This window comes from Silurus meridionalis, chromosome 15, assembly GCF_014805685.1.
Source record: "Silurus meridionalis isolate SWU-2019-XX chromosome 15, ASM1480568v1, whole genome shotgun sequence".
Lineage (NCBI taxonomy): Eukaryota > Metazoa > Chordata > Actinopteri > Siluriformes > Siluridae > Silurus > Silurus meridionalis.
In genome coordinates, this window is record NC_060898.1 from 22,303,241 (window position 1) to 22,321,262 (window position 18,022).

Sequence of the window (18,022 nt, forward strand, 5' to 3'; positions counted from 1 at the left end):
CATATGTGGTTCTTCCACAAACTTGTATAAATTGTTTATAATTCTTTGGATATAGTAACTTTTCACTTGAACTAGGAGACCTGAACCTGTTCCAGTGCACAAAGCCAGCTTAATGAAGATCTCCTGCTATAGAGCTCTGATTCTGTTGAACACCTTTGGGATGAATTTTTTACTCTGACTGCACCCCAGGCCTCATCACCTCACCTCACCTCACCTCATCTACATCAGTACCTGATTGCACAAACACCTTTGTATCACAAATCTCCACAAAATCTCATGGAATATCTTCCCAGAATAGTGAAGGTTCTTCTGTTACCAAAAGCACAATCTTATGGTCATGTGTCCAAAATCTTTTGTCCATATACGGTGTAGAACATCAATGTTTCAGAAAGAAAATCACACGAAAGTGCATTTGAAAACTCCTTTTATTTATTATCCTCTGCCTTAAGGCCACGCCCACCACGCCACTCTGACCGGAAAAAAAAATAAGAAGAAAAACAAAAAAAAGAAAAAACAATTATTTGAAATCATTACAAAGGCGGTTTCTTTTCATCATTCGCCATAAATAAATATTTATCTTTCCTCAACGATTTGAACATTTGAAATAAATATCTGTGACTCGTCGATAATATGTCGGCAACAAAAGAAAACAAAAACGTGTAAAATGTATATAGATATATTTACTTTATATATATATATATATTTATATAATATATTCATTTATATAGATTTTTCTCTTTCTTTCTCTCTCTTTCTCCTTGAATTCTTTTACAACTTACAGGAAAACCAACTGTACCAAAGCAATGCTTACAAATACAACAAGGGCAACTTTTTAGTGGTTATAACTGAAAGACTGCGGTCAGCACCAGTTCCTGTGAAATGCTTGTACCTTTACACTGCACCTGTCCCTTTAATATCATCCCTGCTTCGAGAAATCATCTCTGAGGACTTAACCGTGGAGGAGAGATTACTTCGTGATTCCGCGCTGGCGAGAGCGTTTTCTGACTTTGATCTTTTAAACCTTGAAAAGCTTCCAAACGTTGCCTGATTAGTGTTAGACATCGGAAAAGATGTAATTGTTTGGCATTTGACGTGCAATTTTGAAATAAGAAAATGAGCTCGGCACCTCAATACTAACACCAGAGTTTAGTACCTCTTATTGTTTTTAATTTCTACAGGGTTACATACACTTTCATAATTGCTCCATATATCCAAGGTAATTTTCACTATACGAAAAAACACTTTTTTAGATGATCGTGTCTGAGTCGTTTCCGATTTGTGCTAAAAACCGCTCAGTTACACAGCATTTCTTATAGAACAGATCAGTGACCGTAATGTAAAACCAATTTTTTTTTTTATCTATGAAAGATCTCTCCTCCACATGATATATCCGCTTTCAAGTGAATTCCAAAGTGTCAGACAGGCCTGTGATTTGAAGAGAATTTTTCCCCCGATGGTGATCAGAAATGATGGTCAGGATAATACCCAGATAAAACCAAATAGAATAAAAATAGAAATACAATAAGAATCCTACGTAGATAGAAAAATAGAGCAAAGGAACTCTAACAACAAGGAGCAGTGTGCATATATGGGGGGGAAATACACACATATACACACACACTCACCCATGCGTACGTACACGCATATACGTGCTCACACACACACACACACACACACACACACACACACACACACACACACACACACACACACACATACTCTCTCTCGAAACAGATTTCTTGATTTAAATTCTCATCTCACTTTTGGATACCAGTGCATCTGTTTCACCTTGTTCACAAGTATGGTGTTCATTCAGGTAAGGCAATCGACTTCCAACCTCATCTCTAAGGAGTCCCCTCTTCCTGTGCGAGGACACAAAAGGCCTTTCGATGCTCTCACTTCCTGTCAATTGGGGTTCGACGTGATTGGCGCGGCCAAAGTGCCGATCCGAAGTGGAGTCCAAAGTGCTTAGGAATGTATGGCCTTGTGTGTATAGCATATTCCCGGCTAGCTTTCTTCACTGTTCAGGATCGAGTATGATCATAGACGACGCAGACGACGTCTCTCAATTGTGTTATGACCTCATAGGGTCCAGCACGTTTTCGCTTTAGAGTACTCTACGTAATGGCGTAACGTGTTATCTAGAAAGCAGCATTCAAAATAATTCAAGTCCATCATTGATTTAGTTTTTGGGAATGTTTGACTGATGATTGATTTGGTTTGGTCCCATAGCACAGCTGAAGATAGCACAGGAGGAGAATTCCCACTACAGGAATAAAAAAAAAAAGCAGCAGATGAGAGGGTGAGGTGGGGTGGGATGGGGTAGGAGTGGTGGTAGAAAGGGGTGGAGGTGGGGGTGGATATGGTGAGGACAAGAGAGAGACAGAGAGAGAGAGAGAGAGAGAGAGAGAGAGAGAGAGCGCTTGGGAGAGAGCTGGCGTCAGGCTGCCCTGCGCTGGAAACCTGACCAGACACTTTGTCTTTCAGAGCAGCTTCTCTAAAAATAAAAAAAGAGGAATGCTTCTGCTGAGAGCAGACCGAGGCCTGAGACTGCGCACGCATGCACGTACACCTACACGTCTTTTTTCACACGTATCCACATGCACACGCACCGATGCATACGTTCGTTTCTCTCGCTCTTGGGCTACACATATGCCCAGTGTCTTTTTTTTTTTCGTGTCTCACGAGCCGTTCCTGAAAGAGCTTTATCTGGTCCCTTTTTTCATTCAGTGTCCAAAACTGAATGTTTTTTTGAGCTCGGCTCTTACGTCCCCCATCAGGTCAGCCATTTTGCATCCAAACTGTCCATGCAGCATGGCTGAAGATGTTTTACTGGCCAAGATGCATTTTTACCCATCACAGCACCAGATTTTTCTTTTTTGTTCTGATAGCTTACTCCCTGTAGAAAGGTTATATATGAACAGCATTAACTGTCTTAGCCAGTAAAGTCAAATAAATAAATAAATAGACAACACTTTATTTGTTAATCAACAAGCTTCCATTCTTGCACGTAATGCAGCTAGGCCTGATGTTCTGGGTGCAGGTCAGTAAGTTTGGCGTTTTTTCAAGGTATCCTTGGGAATGCGAAAGGGGGAATGCCGTGATGGGGTCACGTGAGCAGTGGCGTCTCTGTGTCATACTGGTTTGTCCAGGGTCTTGCGGAAAGGTGCAGGGTTCGAAGCGGAGATCTTGCGGCACACAGTGTTAGTGTTGCTGCAGCGGCATCCTGGCCGCGTGGCACGGTCATAGCCACGCTGGCAAACATTGATGCAAAGCTTGGCAGGAGGATAGCAGCACAAGCAGGGCAGGCAGAGAGACAGGACAGCCATGGTGCTCCAGCGGGAGCAGGCGTGAGCCGGGGCACAGGAGCACGGCCGGTCAGCGCAGTTGTCCTCGTCGTCCGCCGAACAGTGGTAGAAGAGACCCTTCACGCAGCACAGGCAGGTGCCATACTCCACAACGTTCTCGGCTGAACACAGACATCGCTGGCCACAGGTCCAGCAAGAGGGCAAGCTTTGAGGGGCACAACATTTCTGGCACTTGCAGCGACTACAACGTTCGCAGATGAACAGATGCAAGCCTAAATCCTCCCCTTCAGCCAAGCCTTTACTTAATGAGTCTGGTTTCAGGTCACCCTTGGGTTGAGAGCGCACTACTGAAGCCAATCCAGAATGGGAACTTGTTAATCCTGAAAGAAGTCTCTGGTCTGAAGCGGCACTGCCACGGGACATGGAGCTGATAGTACTAGAGCGACTCAGATGAGCCAGGTGGGCGTGTTGGTGTTGACTCTGACTGCGAGGCATCTGAGGATGTCTTTCATCATGTGTATGGAAGACACCCACCTGCAAAGTGGGGTCCAGTACCACAGGTCGTTCCACATAGTCATTGTTGGCCCTTATCGAACGGATCTGATCGATGGACAGCACAGAAGCCTGCTGCAGGTCCAAGCCATCACGGTCCATCCTGAGAGAAGGCACAGAATCCATAATGCCAGCAGTGACACGAGGGAAGAGACTTGGATACAAGGTTCGCACCAATCAAGGCACATCAGATAAACCTGAAAGACAGCATGATACAAGAGTGTTATTAAATCCTAACCATGCAAATTCAATTCAGTGGAACTGGAGAGACATACATGGCCTTACATAGTCTACTACTTAGACAAGATCTATTATTAGTCACAGAGGATGGAGATAAAGCTATTGGCATCACACTGTAATTTAGCATCTGGTGAACACAGCTGTTGACACAAGGGAAGAGAATTTGAGCAGAAAAAATTGACAGCAATACGTTGTGGGAAACTGAGGAACTAGAAGACTTAGTGTCAATGTCCTGAGGCATCCTTTTTCCAGCTGCTCAGAGGAATCCAATATACCCCTCCCTGAAACTTTTCTTTTGTTAAGCCTTATCCTCCATAAACAGGAACAACATGGTTAGTGGAATGTACATGGAAAACATCAGCATCCTGGAATTGAGAAACAGACTGTTTGCATTATTCGATGTCATACCCTAACAGGAACTTGGATTGCATTTGAGTTTTGTGCATTCAAGACTCTAAATAAACTAAACGCACAAATTCGAACAAACCTAGCGAGCTGTCTGCGCTCATCTACCTACTCTGTTCGGATTGCACAACAACCCTGTGAGCATGCATAAAGGAGGTCAGTGTTCACAAAGACGGTTTGAGGATGAATGGAGAAGCATTTGCTCAATGAAGAGATTACACAGAAGAAGAGAGCCGTGTCTAACGTAACCAGGAACTAAAATCCATAGACAGGGCATCAATTAGAGGAAGCAATGTCTGCTCCCAGTCTGCCAAGTATCCGGGGCACAGGCAGCTGAATGCCTAGCAAAATTGGTGGATTCTCTTACAAAAAAAAGATAGCATCCAGCCTCTGCCCCAACCAGCCACCCATAAAGTCAAGATAAGAAGGCACAGGTTGGAAGTACAAAATGCATTTTTAAATTACACAGAGGAGGAAAAAGAAGTCCTGGAGAGTAATTACATCAAATCCAGCAGAGAGCTCCAGTCAGGGCCTATCAGTCCATCTAATTGTTTAGAGGGGCCTGCTGTTCATTTCCATGAGCTCATTATTTGGGGCCTGCTTCCACAAACAACACCGGACTTCCAGCCAACCACACATCTGTGGACAAGCCAGAAAGGAAGTTTTGGGTTTGCTCATCTGTGTCATGTCAGGAACTTTTAAATTGCATATTTGTGAGAGCATTTGCACATGTCCTTTCCATGTGGTTTGTCTTAAATGTGTCAGCACTTGGGAGCATTTATCACTTCAGGCTACACTTAAGTTTACTCGAAACTTTCCACTGACTTTTCTTAAAAACTGAGCTCTGAAAGTCTAAACTCCTGCACAAAAATGTCAAATGGAAGAAATTTAATAATAAATGTAAGATTTTAAAATTTGCAGTCTCAAATGTACAGGTTTTTTGGTGTGCAATGATTGGGGTGTCCTTGTATGAATGCCACAGGAGCAACTTTCTGCCTTGAATTTCCACTCTCTTAGAAAAGATTATTTTGGGGGGAAGTTAATGGTTCTATCTTTTGAGAAAGCGAGCCTTTTCTGTTATCCTTCATGGGTTATTCCCAGAAGCGCCAACCATAATAGGCAACAGATAGAGTTTATTTTTGTGTCCCAGCTTTTTCAGCCCTACCTTTCTCACCCTTTCTGTAAGATTTGTAGATCCTGAAGGAGACTCCAAAAGTAGTGGGATTTACACTCCCCACCCATCTACACATCCCAGACCATGTCTGATTTTCCAGGGTCCCAACGGATCAATACACCACACTCCAGCAGCACAGGAGGCAAGGTGCTGACATCAGGAAGCCCAATAAACTCCCTCCCCAACCCCCGCAAAGAGCACTTTACCACTCTCTGCCATGTCCCAGAGCACTTGTCAGCTCCAGATTACCCAGACCGCATGGCAGGGTGAGGCCAAATGGAGAAGCTTTGCTAATGTCTGAACATTGACTGAAGCAAAGATGAAAATGTGACACAATCCCCAATAAAGTTGAGTTCTGCTGACTTTGGGCATCATTGAGACAAAAAGGCTGGTTTACTGGTGGACACTGAAGCAACCTTTTCCTTCTTAAGAGTGTGCACTGGGCTATTGATCACTGAGCTCAGATTACATCTTCTCAATCTCTGACCACGACCTCTAAAAGAACTTCTATTCAATAAGGTGGCACATCACAGTAAATGGGCTCTGGGTGTACTAGAGATGCACGCTGCTTCAGTTCGTCATGTAAAAACAGGGTTCGTAGGAAGAATGTGGTTTGAGATGATCTCATCGGTCAGCCAGAAGAGCCGAGGTTAGCTATTTTCCAGGTAGTGTTTGAGATCTGTTTCTGCAATCCAGCATTCAGATAGTGCATACCTTTTTGCTTGGGTCGAGATTTTAAGGTATGTCCGATGGATTCGACAATTTGTCTGTTCATGAATTCAGAGGACAGCTCCACACCAAGCAAGCCGAAGGGCCAAATGGATCAAATTTGCATCACCCTTGATGGATGTGGGTATATCTTACCATGCTGAGTGTAGAGGCTCATGCTAACATTAGATTATAAAATCTTAGTCCATTACTTTACTTTTATTGAGCAAAGTGCTCCTTCACTTCACAAGTATGTACTGGGTGTGACCGGCAGATAGTCCGGGAAACATTTATCTGTGTTTGGAAAAAAGCAAACATTCAACACAACACCTGTCCCAGGTCAAGAAATCCAGGTCTGAGAGTGCATAGGGAAAAACAGGAAAGACAGCTGTGTGTAGAGGAATTGAGTGAAAGAAAAAGAGAAACAGAACGATGGCAGAGTGGCCCGTGTTTACTCAGTGCTGCCTGCCATGAGGGGTAACCTGAAGACAGGCCCCTGCGCGGTGGGAGTATCAGTGCTGAGTGAGCTGTGCCTTGTGGCTCTGCCTCAGGGCTCCTTGTGCCCGGTACCTTACACACATCCGTGGCCAGGGTAACCTGATCCTGGGCAGGAAGAGGATGAGGAGCGCATATTATTCATAACAATCACCACACACCACTGACTGGGAGTAACTCAAAACCCCAGAGCAGGGAGGAGACGGGAGGCAAGCGAACAAAAGGGAAAACAGACGTCCTGCAGAAGGTCACAGGACAAGTAAATGTATCTAAAAGCATCCGAGCTACTTTGTTATGGACTCTTAAAGGGTCTTTCATGGTCCCTGGGGTTTCTGCTAGACCTCACAACTTGCTGGCTTCATTTGTTATCTTTCAATTATCTTTTCTTTTCTTTTTTTTGTCGGGAGGGCGGGTGGGGTGGGGTGGGGGGGTGTCTGGTGCTGAATTGGCCAACAATTGTCCAGGACCTGTCAGCCAGCCCCTTCTGGACCCTCTGGGGACACAGCAGGATTGCATGACAACAAACTGTATGAGATTCCGGATGTGCTGAATCTGACCCCCAGGAAGGACTGAAATAGATACCAGCAAGTGGGAGAGAGAGAGAGAGAAAGAAAGCAAGAGAGAGAATGAGAGAGAGAGAGAGAGAGAGAGAGAGAGCGGGAAAGGGTGGGAGAGAGAGAGAGCGCAAGAGGGGGAAAATGAGAAGCAATATAAAGATATTTGTCAGAGGAATGAACGAAAATATCCAAAAACTAAAAATCCCCGGAAGAAAGTCTAGATTTATTTACTATTAAAAAAACTTTGACTTCTTTGCAATCATGATAAAGGTGTTTTTATAGGAACAATAGTATTTGCAGTAATTATGTACATCTGCATATGTATAATAACAATCAGTAGATGATTATGATGTATAGTTTTGAATAACCTCCACTTCTAGTGTAAATTAGTTGTAAGAGCTAGATATATTTTTCAAAACAGGTTCCACAAAAAACATTGAACTCTACAAGAGCTTTTTTCCAGTCCACTAAAATCCACTCCTATAATCTCTGCCAGCCCAAACTGGACGTATTGACAGCTCCGACCTTGAGGACAATCAATGGCACCCCTGCATGCCCCGAGTCCCATGAGCGCATGGGGCATGGGGTGTCTGAGCTGCTGTGTTCATTCAGTAACATGGTGAGTTACGTTCAAATAATATAAAGTGGAATATACATCAGAAACAAAAAGGAGAGGAAGTCTCAGACAGGGCACTCACCTCTAAATGGAGGGAGATCCATCGTACAAGATGAGAAAGTACTTTATATTGTTTAGCTTTTTTGCTTGTTCCTCTATCAGGCCACTTGGTCAGCTTTGGATTATTTTGCATAAGAGTCCTGCACCCATGCAGACGGGCAGGCAGGCTGACGAGCAGACTGGCAGGCTGACGAGCAGACAGGCAGGCAGGCAGGCAGGCAATCCTCTTCTTCCTCGGTCCTCAGTACTTAATCATTCCCCAAGGAGTGCACCGAGAGTCTCGGACAAAAGAAAAACATGCACAAACAACACTCCAAAAAAACCCAAACTAACAAAAAAGGATTTTTCTCCAACAGAAGAGAGCTACAGTATCCCAATTATTTAAAAAAAAGCTGGGGGCAAAGTGAGGAAAGGCAAGGAAAGCCTGGAATGTAACACTTCCACATGCAGCTGGAGAGCAGTGGATCTGCAGTTCATCTGTTCTCAGTACGAGCTGAAAGTGCGAGTGCTGGATCGTCTCACTTGCATGCTCTCTCTCTCTCTCTCTCTCTCTCTCTCTTAGTCTGTGCTTCCTGCTCTTGCACTCATCCATTCACTCTGTGTGCCTCTGTATATCAGTGAGTGAGGGTGACACAAACAGCGAGGGAGGGAGAGAGAATGGGTGGGAAACAGAGAAGGGTGGAGGGGGAGGGGTTGGCGGATATGAATAGTAGATAAAGGCAGGGCTGGTGTGGGGTAGGAGGGGTAAGAGGGGTTGGTGGGGAAGGAGAACTGGTGGTGGTGTGTGTGGAGGGGGGCACTGACTGGAGATAGTTAATGGCTAAGTGGCATCATCAGGCTGAAACTGAATCACCCCCCCCACCCCCAAAAAATAATTGTTCCACATGATTCCCTGAGCTTAGCCCACAGTGAGATGGAAAGAGAAAGAGAGAGAGAGAGAGAGAAAGAGAGAGAGGTTAAAAAAGAGATGGAGATGAAGAGATAAAGGCTGAACATAAAAGTGGCATGTGCATGACTCGACAAAATGTCAGGAGGCAAAGAATGAGAACGTAAGAACACCACGTTGAGATGTTTTTATAGCGTTCATGAATAAGTGCAGCTTTGTATGTATACTATATGGACAAAAGTTTGTGGACACCTGACCATAAGATTGGTATGCGCTTCATTTTGATCGTCCCGTTCCACGTCTGGTCCCTATTTGCTGTTATAATAAGCTCCACCCTTCTGGGAAGATGTTCCACTGATGGAAGTGGGAAAATGAGGAGGCCTGGGGGTGCAGTTAGCATTCAAATTCATCCCCATAGGTTTGAGGTCAGAGCTCTATACACGTTATGAGTTAAATGTGCTCCTGAGGTACGGGTGTGCAATGTTCCTATCCGGTTCTTCACTTCGGATCCACCTGATTCATCCTGACACTTTGTGAGGACAGTTCCACATCAACAGCCTAAAGATCCGTGATGTTACTGAGCAACTCAAGAACTTTGAGGATGAATTTGGACTGTAATTAATATCAGCAGTCTACTACAATAGTTCAGGACCACAGTTTGCATTTAAGTGCCTATCACTAAACACCTGAACACCTGAACAATGCTAGAACTGTAATAAATGGCGCTTTTGAGGATGAGGATGGATTCCCTTTTGAATCTGGTTCCTTTCAAGGTTTCTTTATTATGCCATCTCAGAGAGTTTGTCCTCACTACAGCTGCCACTGACTCACTCATTAGGGACAAACGGAACAAACTTATAAATTCTTTTATAACCACTTTATCTCTGTAAAGCTGCTTGAGACGCATTGTTAACGCTCTACACAAACAAAAATGAGTTGAACTATAGCAGGAGATCTTCCCCACCAACCCATTGTGCATTGTCTGCTGGAAAAGCACGGATTTGTCTCTATTATAAGACACTATTTTGCATGCATCACTTGTGGACAAGCCTTTTCATTAACCCCAATGCTACACCGCAGACAGACGTGGTACTTTTTTTTTGTTGGCGTGATAGAACCATCGGAGCGTTTGTCGGTGTTGTGCTAACACGTCGTAAACAAGGACAATGTGGGCGCATTGAATCGCCTCACAGTGTATTTGGATTGCTGTCGTACTTTTTATGTCCTTTTATTGACATTACAGGAAAGATATTACCTAGGTAACAGGACAAGTGTGTGTGTGTGTGTGTGTGTGTGTGTGTGTGTGTGTAAAATAGTGCAGGAAGAAGGGCACATCCTGGCTTCCTGTCGAGGGGAAATAGCTGAGATGACCAAACAGAGCAAGTAGCCGGAGAGTGAATCAGGTTTCTCCGTCCTGTGCAAACTCAGCCTGAAGTTCTGACTGCATGACACACGAGCTCCACTCCTCCAACACTCCCCATCCGGCTGATGAACGCAGCCAGCAATGCATTTTTTTTTTTTTACAAAAAGGAGATGGAATCCACGCATATTTATGAGTCTCAGAATGACCTGCGTTTAATGTAGCCACCTTTAGATACACGATCAGCAGAGAGCTCCTGGAGCTTATTCTTGTAACATCTACCATGATTAGACATTAATGGCATTGTTGGGCCCTTATGTAAGGCCTTTAACTCCTAACTGCTTGTTTGTAAGTCACTCTGGATAATGATGTCTGCCTTGTTTAAGGGCCCAGCAGGGGCAGCTTGGTGGTGCTGGGATGTGAAGTTCCTCATCCAGAGTTCAATGCCTTTCCCACTGAGCTTGTCCCTTAGGGATAGCTGTAGATGATCATGGGCCACTCCTTCATTCCAGAACCTCAATATTCTTAGAATTGCACATTTTGGCTGCCCTCCATCACTGAAGCTACAGGTTTAAGGCTGAGATTGATAAATAAGTTTGCTTATGGTTATTATTTTGAAGAAATATGAGACGCAGATTGACTTCATATGTGTGCAACTTCATATCGATGCCCCAAGGAAGCAGAATGCAGGCAAAACCGACAACCGGGTTCCTGGTGACTGAAAGCCAGTGGTGGACTGTAAGAAAGTGAATATAATTCATTACTGTTCTAAAGCAGCTTCTTTCTTTCTTTACTGAAGTATTTTTATTTGGGGAGACTGTAACTTTACTACATTTCAAAGTCGAAATTTTTTATTCAACTACATTTTGTAAAATCAGTCGTTCCTTTTAATTTAGAGGATAAAAACGTAACTGCTCGAACACCAATCAGGAACTCGTTTTGATGATGATTTGTGAACTTCGTCCACCACTGCTGAAAGCAATTAAATGAATATCAATAATAAAAGGTTCATTATTGGAAATATTGTTTAGGATTTGAATCATTTTTGCCACGTGTTTCATGTTACTGATTTATTTTTTATTTTTTGTATTTACTGAGGGAATTGTACTGCTTCTGGAGCTTTCATGATTATTTGTATCAGTATGTTCCATAAAATGTTTATTCCTTTATTTGGTACTTGAATGATGCAAATAAATGTGTGTCAAAATGTGAAATACTTCCTCTTGTATAAATCACGTCTTCCAGGTTTTTCTTCTTTTCCCCCCCTTGTTTTCCAGCACTACATCTCTTGGGTATTTATTTACTTATTTGTTATAGGTGGTCTCAGGAATTGTCTGAATGTTTTTTCCATTTCCTGAGCTCAGGATTCTGCTACAGGCCAAAGTAGAGAGTTTAATTCACTATTCTCTAAATAAATAAATAAATAAATAAATAAATAAGTCAGTCAGTCAGTCAGTCAGTCAGTCAGTCAGTCAGTCAGTCAGTCAGTCAGTCAGTCAGTCAGTCAGTCAGTCCGTCCGTCCGTCCGTCCGTCCGTCCGTCCGTCCGTCCGTCCGTCCGTCCGTCCGTCCGTCCGTCCGTCAGTCCGTCCGTCATAATAATCAAAGATTCAAAGGCTGTTCATTGGGTATGTGTGTGAATGTATTGGTGTTACTGCTCTGCATCTCAAGCCCTAGGCATTGTGCCCTTTAACACACACACACACACACACACACACACACACACACACACACACACACACACACACAGAGTTCCCGATCTCAGTGCCAGAGAGGAGGGTGGGAGCCGGACTAAGCCACGGCAGAATCAATGTTAAATGGCCTGGTTAATGACCGGCACACAGCTGACAAAGTCATTCATTTCTGCCGGCGCTGTTCAGCTTGTGCATGAGTGTTTTTTTTTTCGTGGGTAGGATTGACTGCGTTAGCTGAAACACGTCCTATCATGTCCTGAAAATAACTCTCAGATTTGAGCTTGGATAGAGCTTTAAAGGTTTGGAGAAAGTGATGTGTGTTCATGTCAAAGAGAGGAAGACTCTGTACTACCAAGTTCCACAAAACACCCCTTCCGTCCTCCCCCTGCCTCCTTTTTCCTTTCGTCTTGCTCGTCCAGATTCCTAGAAGGAATGGGAGAGAACCGGCCCAAAAATCCCACACACTCACGCTGGCTTCGTCTTCCAAACAAGCAGTCAAGCTCTCCCTCATCCTCTCTCTCTGTACCACTGAGCTACATAAACACCGCCATCTGTATCTGATCAAAATTAACGCTGCACTCCCCACTACCACTTCCACCCCTCCTTCTGCCTTTTTTTTGCCTTTCTCTCTCGCTTTCTTTCTCTCGTTTTGTCCCTCATTCATCCTACAAGGGCTGATCCTGAACACACCACCCATCATCACAAATCATGACAAATCATGCATCATCGGGACCCACGTACAAATACGCAGACATAAAGAACTATTCAGAGAAACACACACACACACACACACACACACACACACACACACACACACACAACAAACAAACAAACAAACAAACCGACCGAACCAAACAGCGTCACGCCTTGCCGTAATTGTTGCTGATACTTTAGGGCTGAAGTATGCGTGTTCCATTAAGTGAATGGGGAAAGCTGATTGGCCGAGCTTGTGGCCCCTCGGAATAGCCAGCCTGGCCGCCAGCCAGCAGCTCATTTCCTGCCGGCCTGAGAGCCTCCAGCCGCTCCCACTGCAAATGCACTTCCTGACTATGTATAAAATTTTTATTAATGGCCAGGAGTGCATCAGCAAGGAAGAGAGAGAGAGAGAGAGAGAGAGAGAGAGAGAGAGAGAGAGAGAGAGAGATGAAGTTAGGGGACAGACAGCATTAAGTACGATCGAGACTCAGAACGAGAGAAAAACCATGGCCTTTTCGAGCGCATTTTTAATCCAGTGCAGACCTTCTCACCCGTCACTTTGCCTTATCGTACAATCAGATAAGGTGAAAATGATGGAAGAGACTCCGAAATGAAGGAGCGCAGGAAGTAGTTCGAGACACCAAGCATTTCCTCAGACATGCAACGCACCGTGGAGCAACTTCACGGCTGGGAAGTGTACGGTGATAAGATTATCCACCTCGACCACTCGATAAAAGACATGCAGCAGCAAAAAACGGGCATGTGGGAAACGTCAGCATGAGTCTCGGGCCCCTGTCAGGCCGCAGATTGACAATCCTTTTAAAAAACAGAGGGAAAGGGTGGGAAACGTGGGGCCACGTATAAAGAAGAACTACTGATTGTATACATTGAGCTCAACTGCCTCAACTGTGCACTCGTGATGTGTGTAGATCCAGGAGGAGTTTCACTGACCCTCAACAGAGGCCCTGGTTTTAAAGGTAAAGGGGTCGACAGGGGCCACCACAAAGAGGCCCCAAGACTCTGAATTCCTTTCTAAGAGATAGAGAATTCCAACTTTACATTCCTTTCCCATTTTTTTCTCACAGCCCAGAAAATCTTCCTTCCTTCATCCCTTACTTCCTTTTCAAGTCCAAACTTCTACCGCGAGACAGAACTGGGCTTTCTGTGCAATACAGGAACGATGTGATCTAATGAGATGAATAAATGCTGATGTGACAGTGGGGTCTGATGTAGGTGATCCAATCAGGCCTCTCTAAGAGGAAGCCATAGGTGTTCTGCCGACTTGATACGCGATTATAAATATTAATTTTTGAAGTGCGTGGGCAGCGGAGAAACATGAACCTGGAGGGAGCACTTCTCTCAGACCACTCGCACTCTCACACCATTCCTGCTTCTCATTTACTTCTGAAGTGCAGTTTAGATCAAACTCTCCAACAAACCTCCGAACAGCTCCAAGACCCCAGAAACAATATAAACTAGATCTCCACCCACTGGACCACTTCTTCAGAGACTTGTCCAAAGTTGAGAATGACCATCAAAACAAAGCTTATTGTTAATGTTTTTCATTATCCTCAATCAAGTCCTGAAGATTCCACAATGAAGAGAAAAACTGCTCATGATCCACTGAAATCTTCTCCCACTCTCAATCAATTTAAGTGAGCTTCATCATAAAGCCAATCATAGGCATCTGTGAGATCGGATACACGTGAAAAAGGGCCGATAGCACCAGTGTGTTACGCCACCCAGTGACACTGCAGAAAGTTGTTTTGCCTGGAAAAGAAAGCAGCAGGAATTTAATCCTTCTTCCTCTCTGGATGGAAGCAGGCTGATGAGGACGGCGAGCTGGTGGGAGGAAACCGCTTAAATTATAGAGATAAAAAAAGTCTGAGCAGATTATTCAGTGAATCGTCCAAATCATCACCTCATTATTACTTTCCTGATACATCCACAGACTTCCTGTACGTTTAAGGGATGAAATATACAATAATATCAATAAAAACAAGTCCAACCTGTAGCCAATAAGAGAGGGGTTTTCTCATGAGCGGTAAATCTCAGTACTTACCGAGCTTATTTAAAGAGAGATCTGCGTCCCTCTGTCTGTCTGTCTGTCTGTCTGTCTGTCTGTCTGTCTGTCTGTCTGTCTGCCTGTCTGCCTGTCTGTCTGTCTGTCTTTTACTCTTTGGACTGTGCCATGAGTAGGATTTCATCGTGGCCAAAATCACACACATTTTGAACGACACAGTTTGTCTTGATTCTCCAGTCAACATGTGACTTGATTCGACTTTAATACTTATAAAGAAATAAAAGAAACATAGCTCATCTCCACAAGAAGGTATAGAGGTTGCTGTTGTTCATTTGAAATCGTCTCCTGGTGCATAGTCTCTGTTTTTATCAGGTTCATAAACAATATTAAATCTTCCAAATGCACTCGACCCCCCCTTTTTTTTTTCTTTTTTTTTGTGCAAATTCCCCAAATGTTTGACACCTCATCATTGTTCATGCCACATTGTTTGTGGTTGATGTAGAACACCACGGTCGTATTGTCTGTGTGTGCTGTTGGCACTTTTAAGGGTTCCTGAAAAACACTGGTTCATTTGTTTCAAGGACATGTGCCGATAACAAGCCTTGTTTTTCTTTCCTTGAAATTTTTTCACATGCCGTCTTCCTCTTTGATAAGGCAGTTCGGTTTTAGAACACAAAACCACAGGATGGACAAAGCAGGAAATTGTATGGGGCCCCTGAGCACTCAGAGAGGCCCTGAAGCCTGATTAATCACGGAGTTCACTGAAATGTCAAAATGCAGCTGAAAATCCGGGAAAACGTCCGATGGATAAATGTACCACAAGATTGCAAAATAAATCCTCAAAAAAAATTTAATAAATAACTGCATCTTAAAAGCATGACTGTAACTTGAGAGCGTTTTATAGAGACTGCGTTAACATTAAAACAACAGTAAATTAAACTCTATGCCGAAATGTTTTGTGACCCTGTTGCAGTTCCCATTTCTGACCACTAGATGCAGTAAATAACTTGTAAAACTAAGTTGAAAAAAGTGACATTCATACAGAGATCGTCAAATGTCTGGAGTCTTTTATGGTGTTTGAGAAACACATGCATGTTCTTTTTGGTTCGGTGCAACAAACTGTAATGTAACAGTATAACGATTTACTTTGACCAAACAAATCCAGACATTATTTTTGTTATCCAGACAGAAATGTAGCTGAAATACTTTGCCATGTGTCTTGTAAAATTTGCCAAAGATATAATTCACTTACAGAGCTCGGACGTGCGTGCGCTTCGGCTCATCGTCTTGTTGTACGGTGAAGTCGGTTCCAATGAGCCGCAGTCCAGATGGTACTGCATGGTGTTGAAGTTTGGAATGGGAGCCATGTTGGTTCACTTTCACTTCCCGGAATAAGTCTCCAACCTTCTCTGCTCCAAAACAACCCCAAACCATTAAGCTTCCACCTCCATGTGTGACTGTGGGGGTAACCGTATGAAGTGCTGCATGTCCTTATCATTAAAAACTACTGTCAGTTGTTTCTATGCGACTATGTGTGTGTGTGTGTGTGTGTGTGTGTGTGTGTGTGTGTGTGTGTGTGTGTGTGTGTGAGAGAGAGAGAGCATTTCTATAATATCGAAATACACAAAATATATTTATATAAACTTTTTAAAAAATTCAGATTTTATGATGATCAATAAGATGGAGGTGGATCCAGAGTCAATCCTCAGAACTATAGGTGTAAATTTAGAATACACACACACACACACACACACACACACACACACACACACACACACACACCGAGGCATTTTAGAGTTGTCAATTCACCTAATACCTGGTGACATGAATAAATATTAGTGGTAAAAGAAGGGGAAAACCTGCCCAAGAGGAGAACAATTCCTGACACACACATATACACACGTACACACACGTGTACACACACACACACACACGGCAAACAGAGATACAGCAAGAGGAGGTTGAGGTTGAGAACTAAAGCAGCTTTATGACTTCCTATGGAGGCCGTATATTCATGAGAAGTAGTGCAGCGCTAGAGTCAAATGACAGAACGATAATGTGAGCGAGCGAGCAAATGAGGGAATTAGGGAATGAGAGAGAGAGAGAGAGAGAGAGAGAGAGAGAGAGAGAGAGAGTGTCTGTAAACCCAATATCCTCTGTGGTCCCAGGGGCAGTGAGTGCATGGCCAGTGCAGGAAGAGAGAGGCTGCATTATCCACATCAAAGCCCTGAATTATCAGCCATAATCAATGCCTTCCCATTACTAAGCCTGCTCGCCTCTCAACTCTACTCATACACTCCTCTCCCACACACACACACACACACACACACACACACACACACACACACACACACACAGGAAGAGAGCGAGCTTGACTAAGCAAACTCGACCTCAGCACGAGGCGAGAGGAACGCACTGATGGGTGGTGCAGCCGTCCAGATTTCACAGCTTTGCTGAACAAACATCTCAAACATACAATCAGAACATTTCGTACGACCCGGACGTCTCCATCTCCGCCCACTCCTGGTCCACTCACTCAGGACAACTTCAAGTCATCTGTCTGATCACCTTTACAATTATTACATGTCTATGAAGATTCACAGCTCAAGATAAAGTACATGGATAGACCTTAATGTGTAAAAAAAAAAAAAAAAAAAAAAAAACTACATGAAAGTGGTGGAACTGGCAGGCGTTCTGTGAATGAAGCAAAATGGTGGCCATCTATAAAGTGCCCTTCCTGTCTATAATGACCTCATTCATGCGGAATAGGAAAGCTGGTGCTGGATTAGCAAAAAGAGGAATTTATCGCCCCCTGGTGGACAAGAGGCGGAACTGTGTAAATTAACCGGGACAGACAGACAGACAGACAGACAGACAGACAGACAGACAGACAGACAGACAGACAGATAGATAGATAGATAGATAGATAGATAGATAGATAGATAGATAGAAATGCAGCCCAGAAATGCTGCATTTGAGGAAGCGATGAATTTCTAGATCTAAAATAATAGCTGTATAATGCAGTTATATGACATGACAGTACACAAATTATTATTATTATTATCAAGTAACATGTTAAAATAAATATAACGATCAAAATTTGTGATGTGTAATTTTTCCATTTAATTAATTTGCATATTTTTTTTTAAACGTGAGTTTTATTTGTTGAAAAATAACCCTGCCCCGCCCCTTTTTCCCTTAGAAGGCAACTCATGACGCGTGTAAACGATTAAAATAAGTGCGACGAAG

At 43.5% G+C, this 18,022-nt stretch overlaps 1 protein-coding gene across 1 annotated transcript; it reads right to left on the bottom strand.

Annotated features, from left to right (window-relative positions):
- Nucleotides 1-407: 407 nt before the first annotated feature.
- LOC124398225 (protein sprouty homolog 3) lies at nt 408-8,738 on the bottom strand. Its single transcript, XM_046868310.1, has 2 exons — nt 8,138-8,738; nt 408-4,057 (listed from the first exon to the last, which is right to left on the bottom strand). The coding sequence occupies exon 2, from the start codon at nt 3,984-3,986 to the stop codon at nt 3,135-3,137; it is 852 nt and encodes a 283-aa protein (XP_046724266.1). The 5' UTR covers nt 3,987-4,057; nt 8,138-8,738; the 3' UTR covers nt 408-3,134.
- Between the last annotated feature and the right edge of the window lie 9,284 nt (nt 8,739-18,022).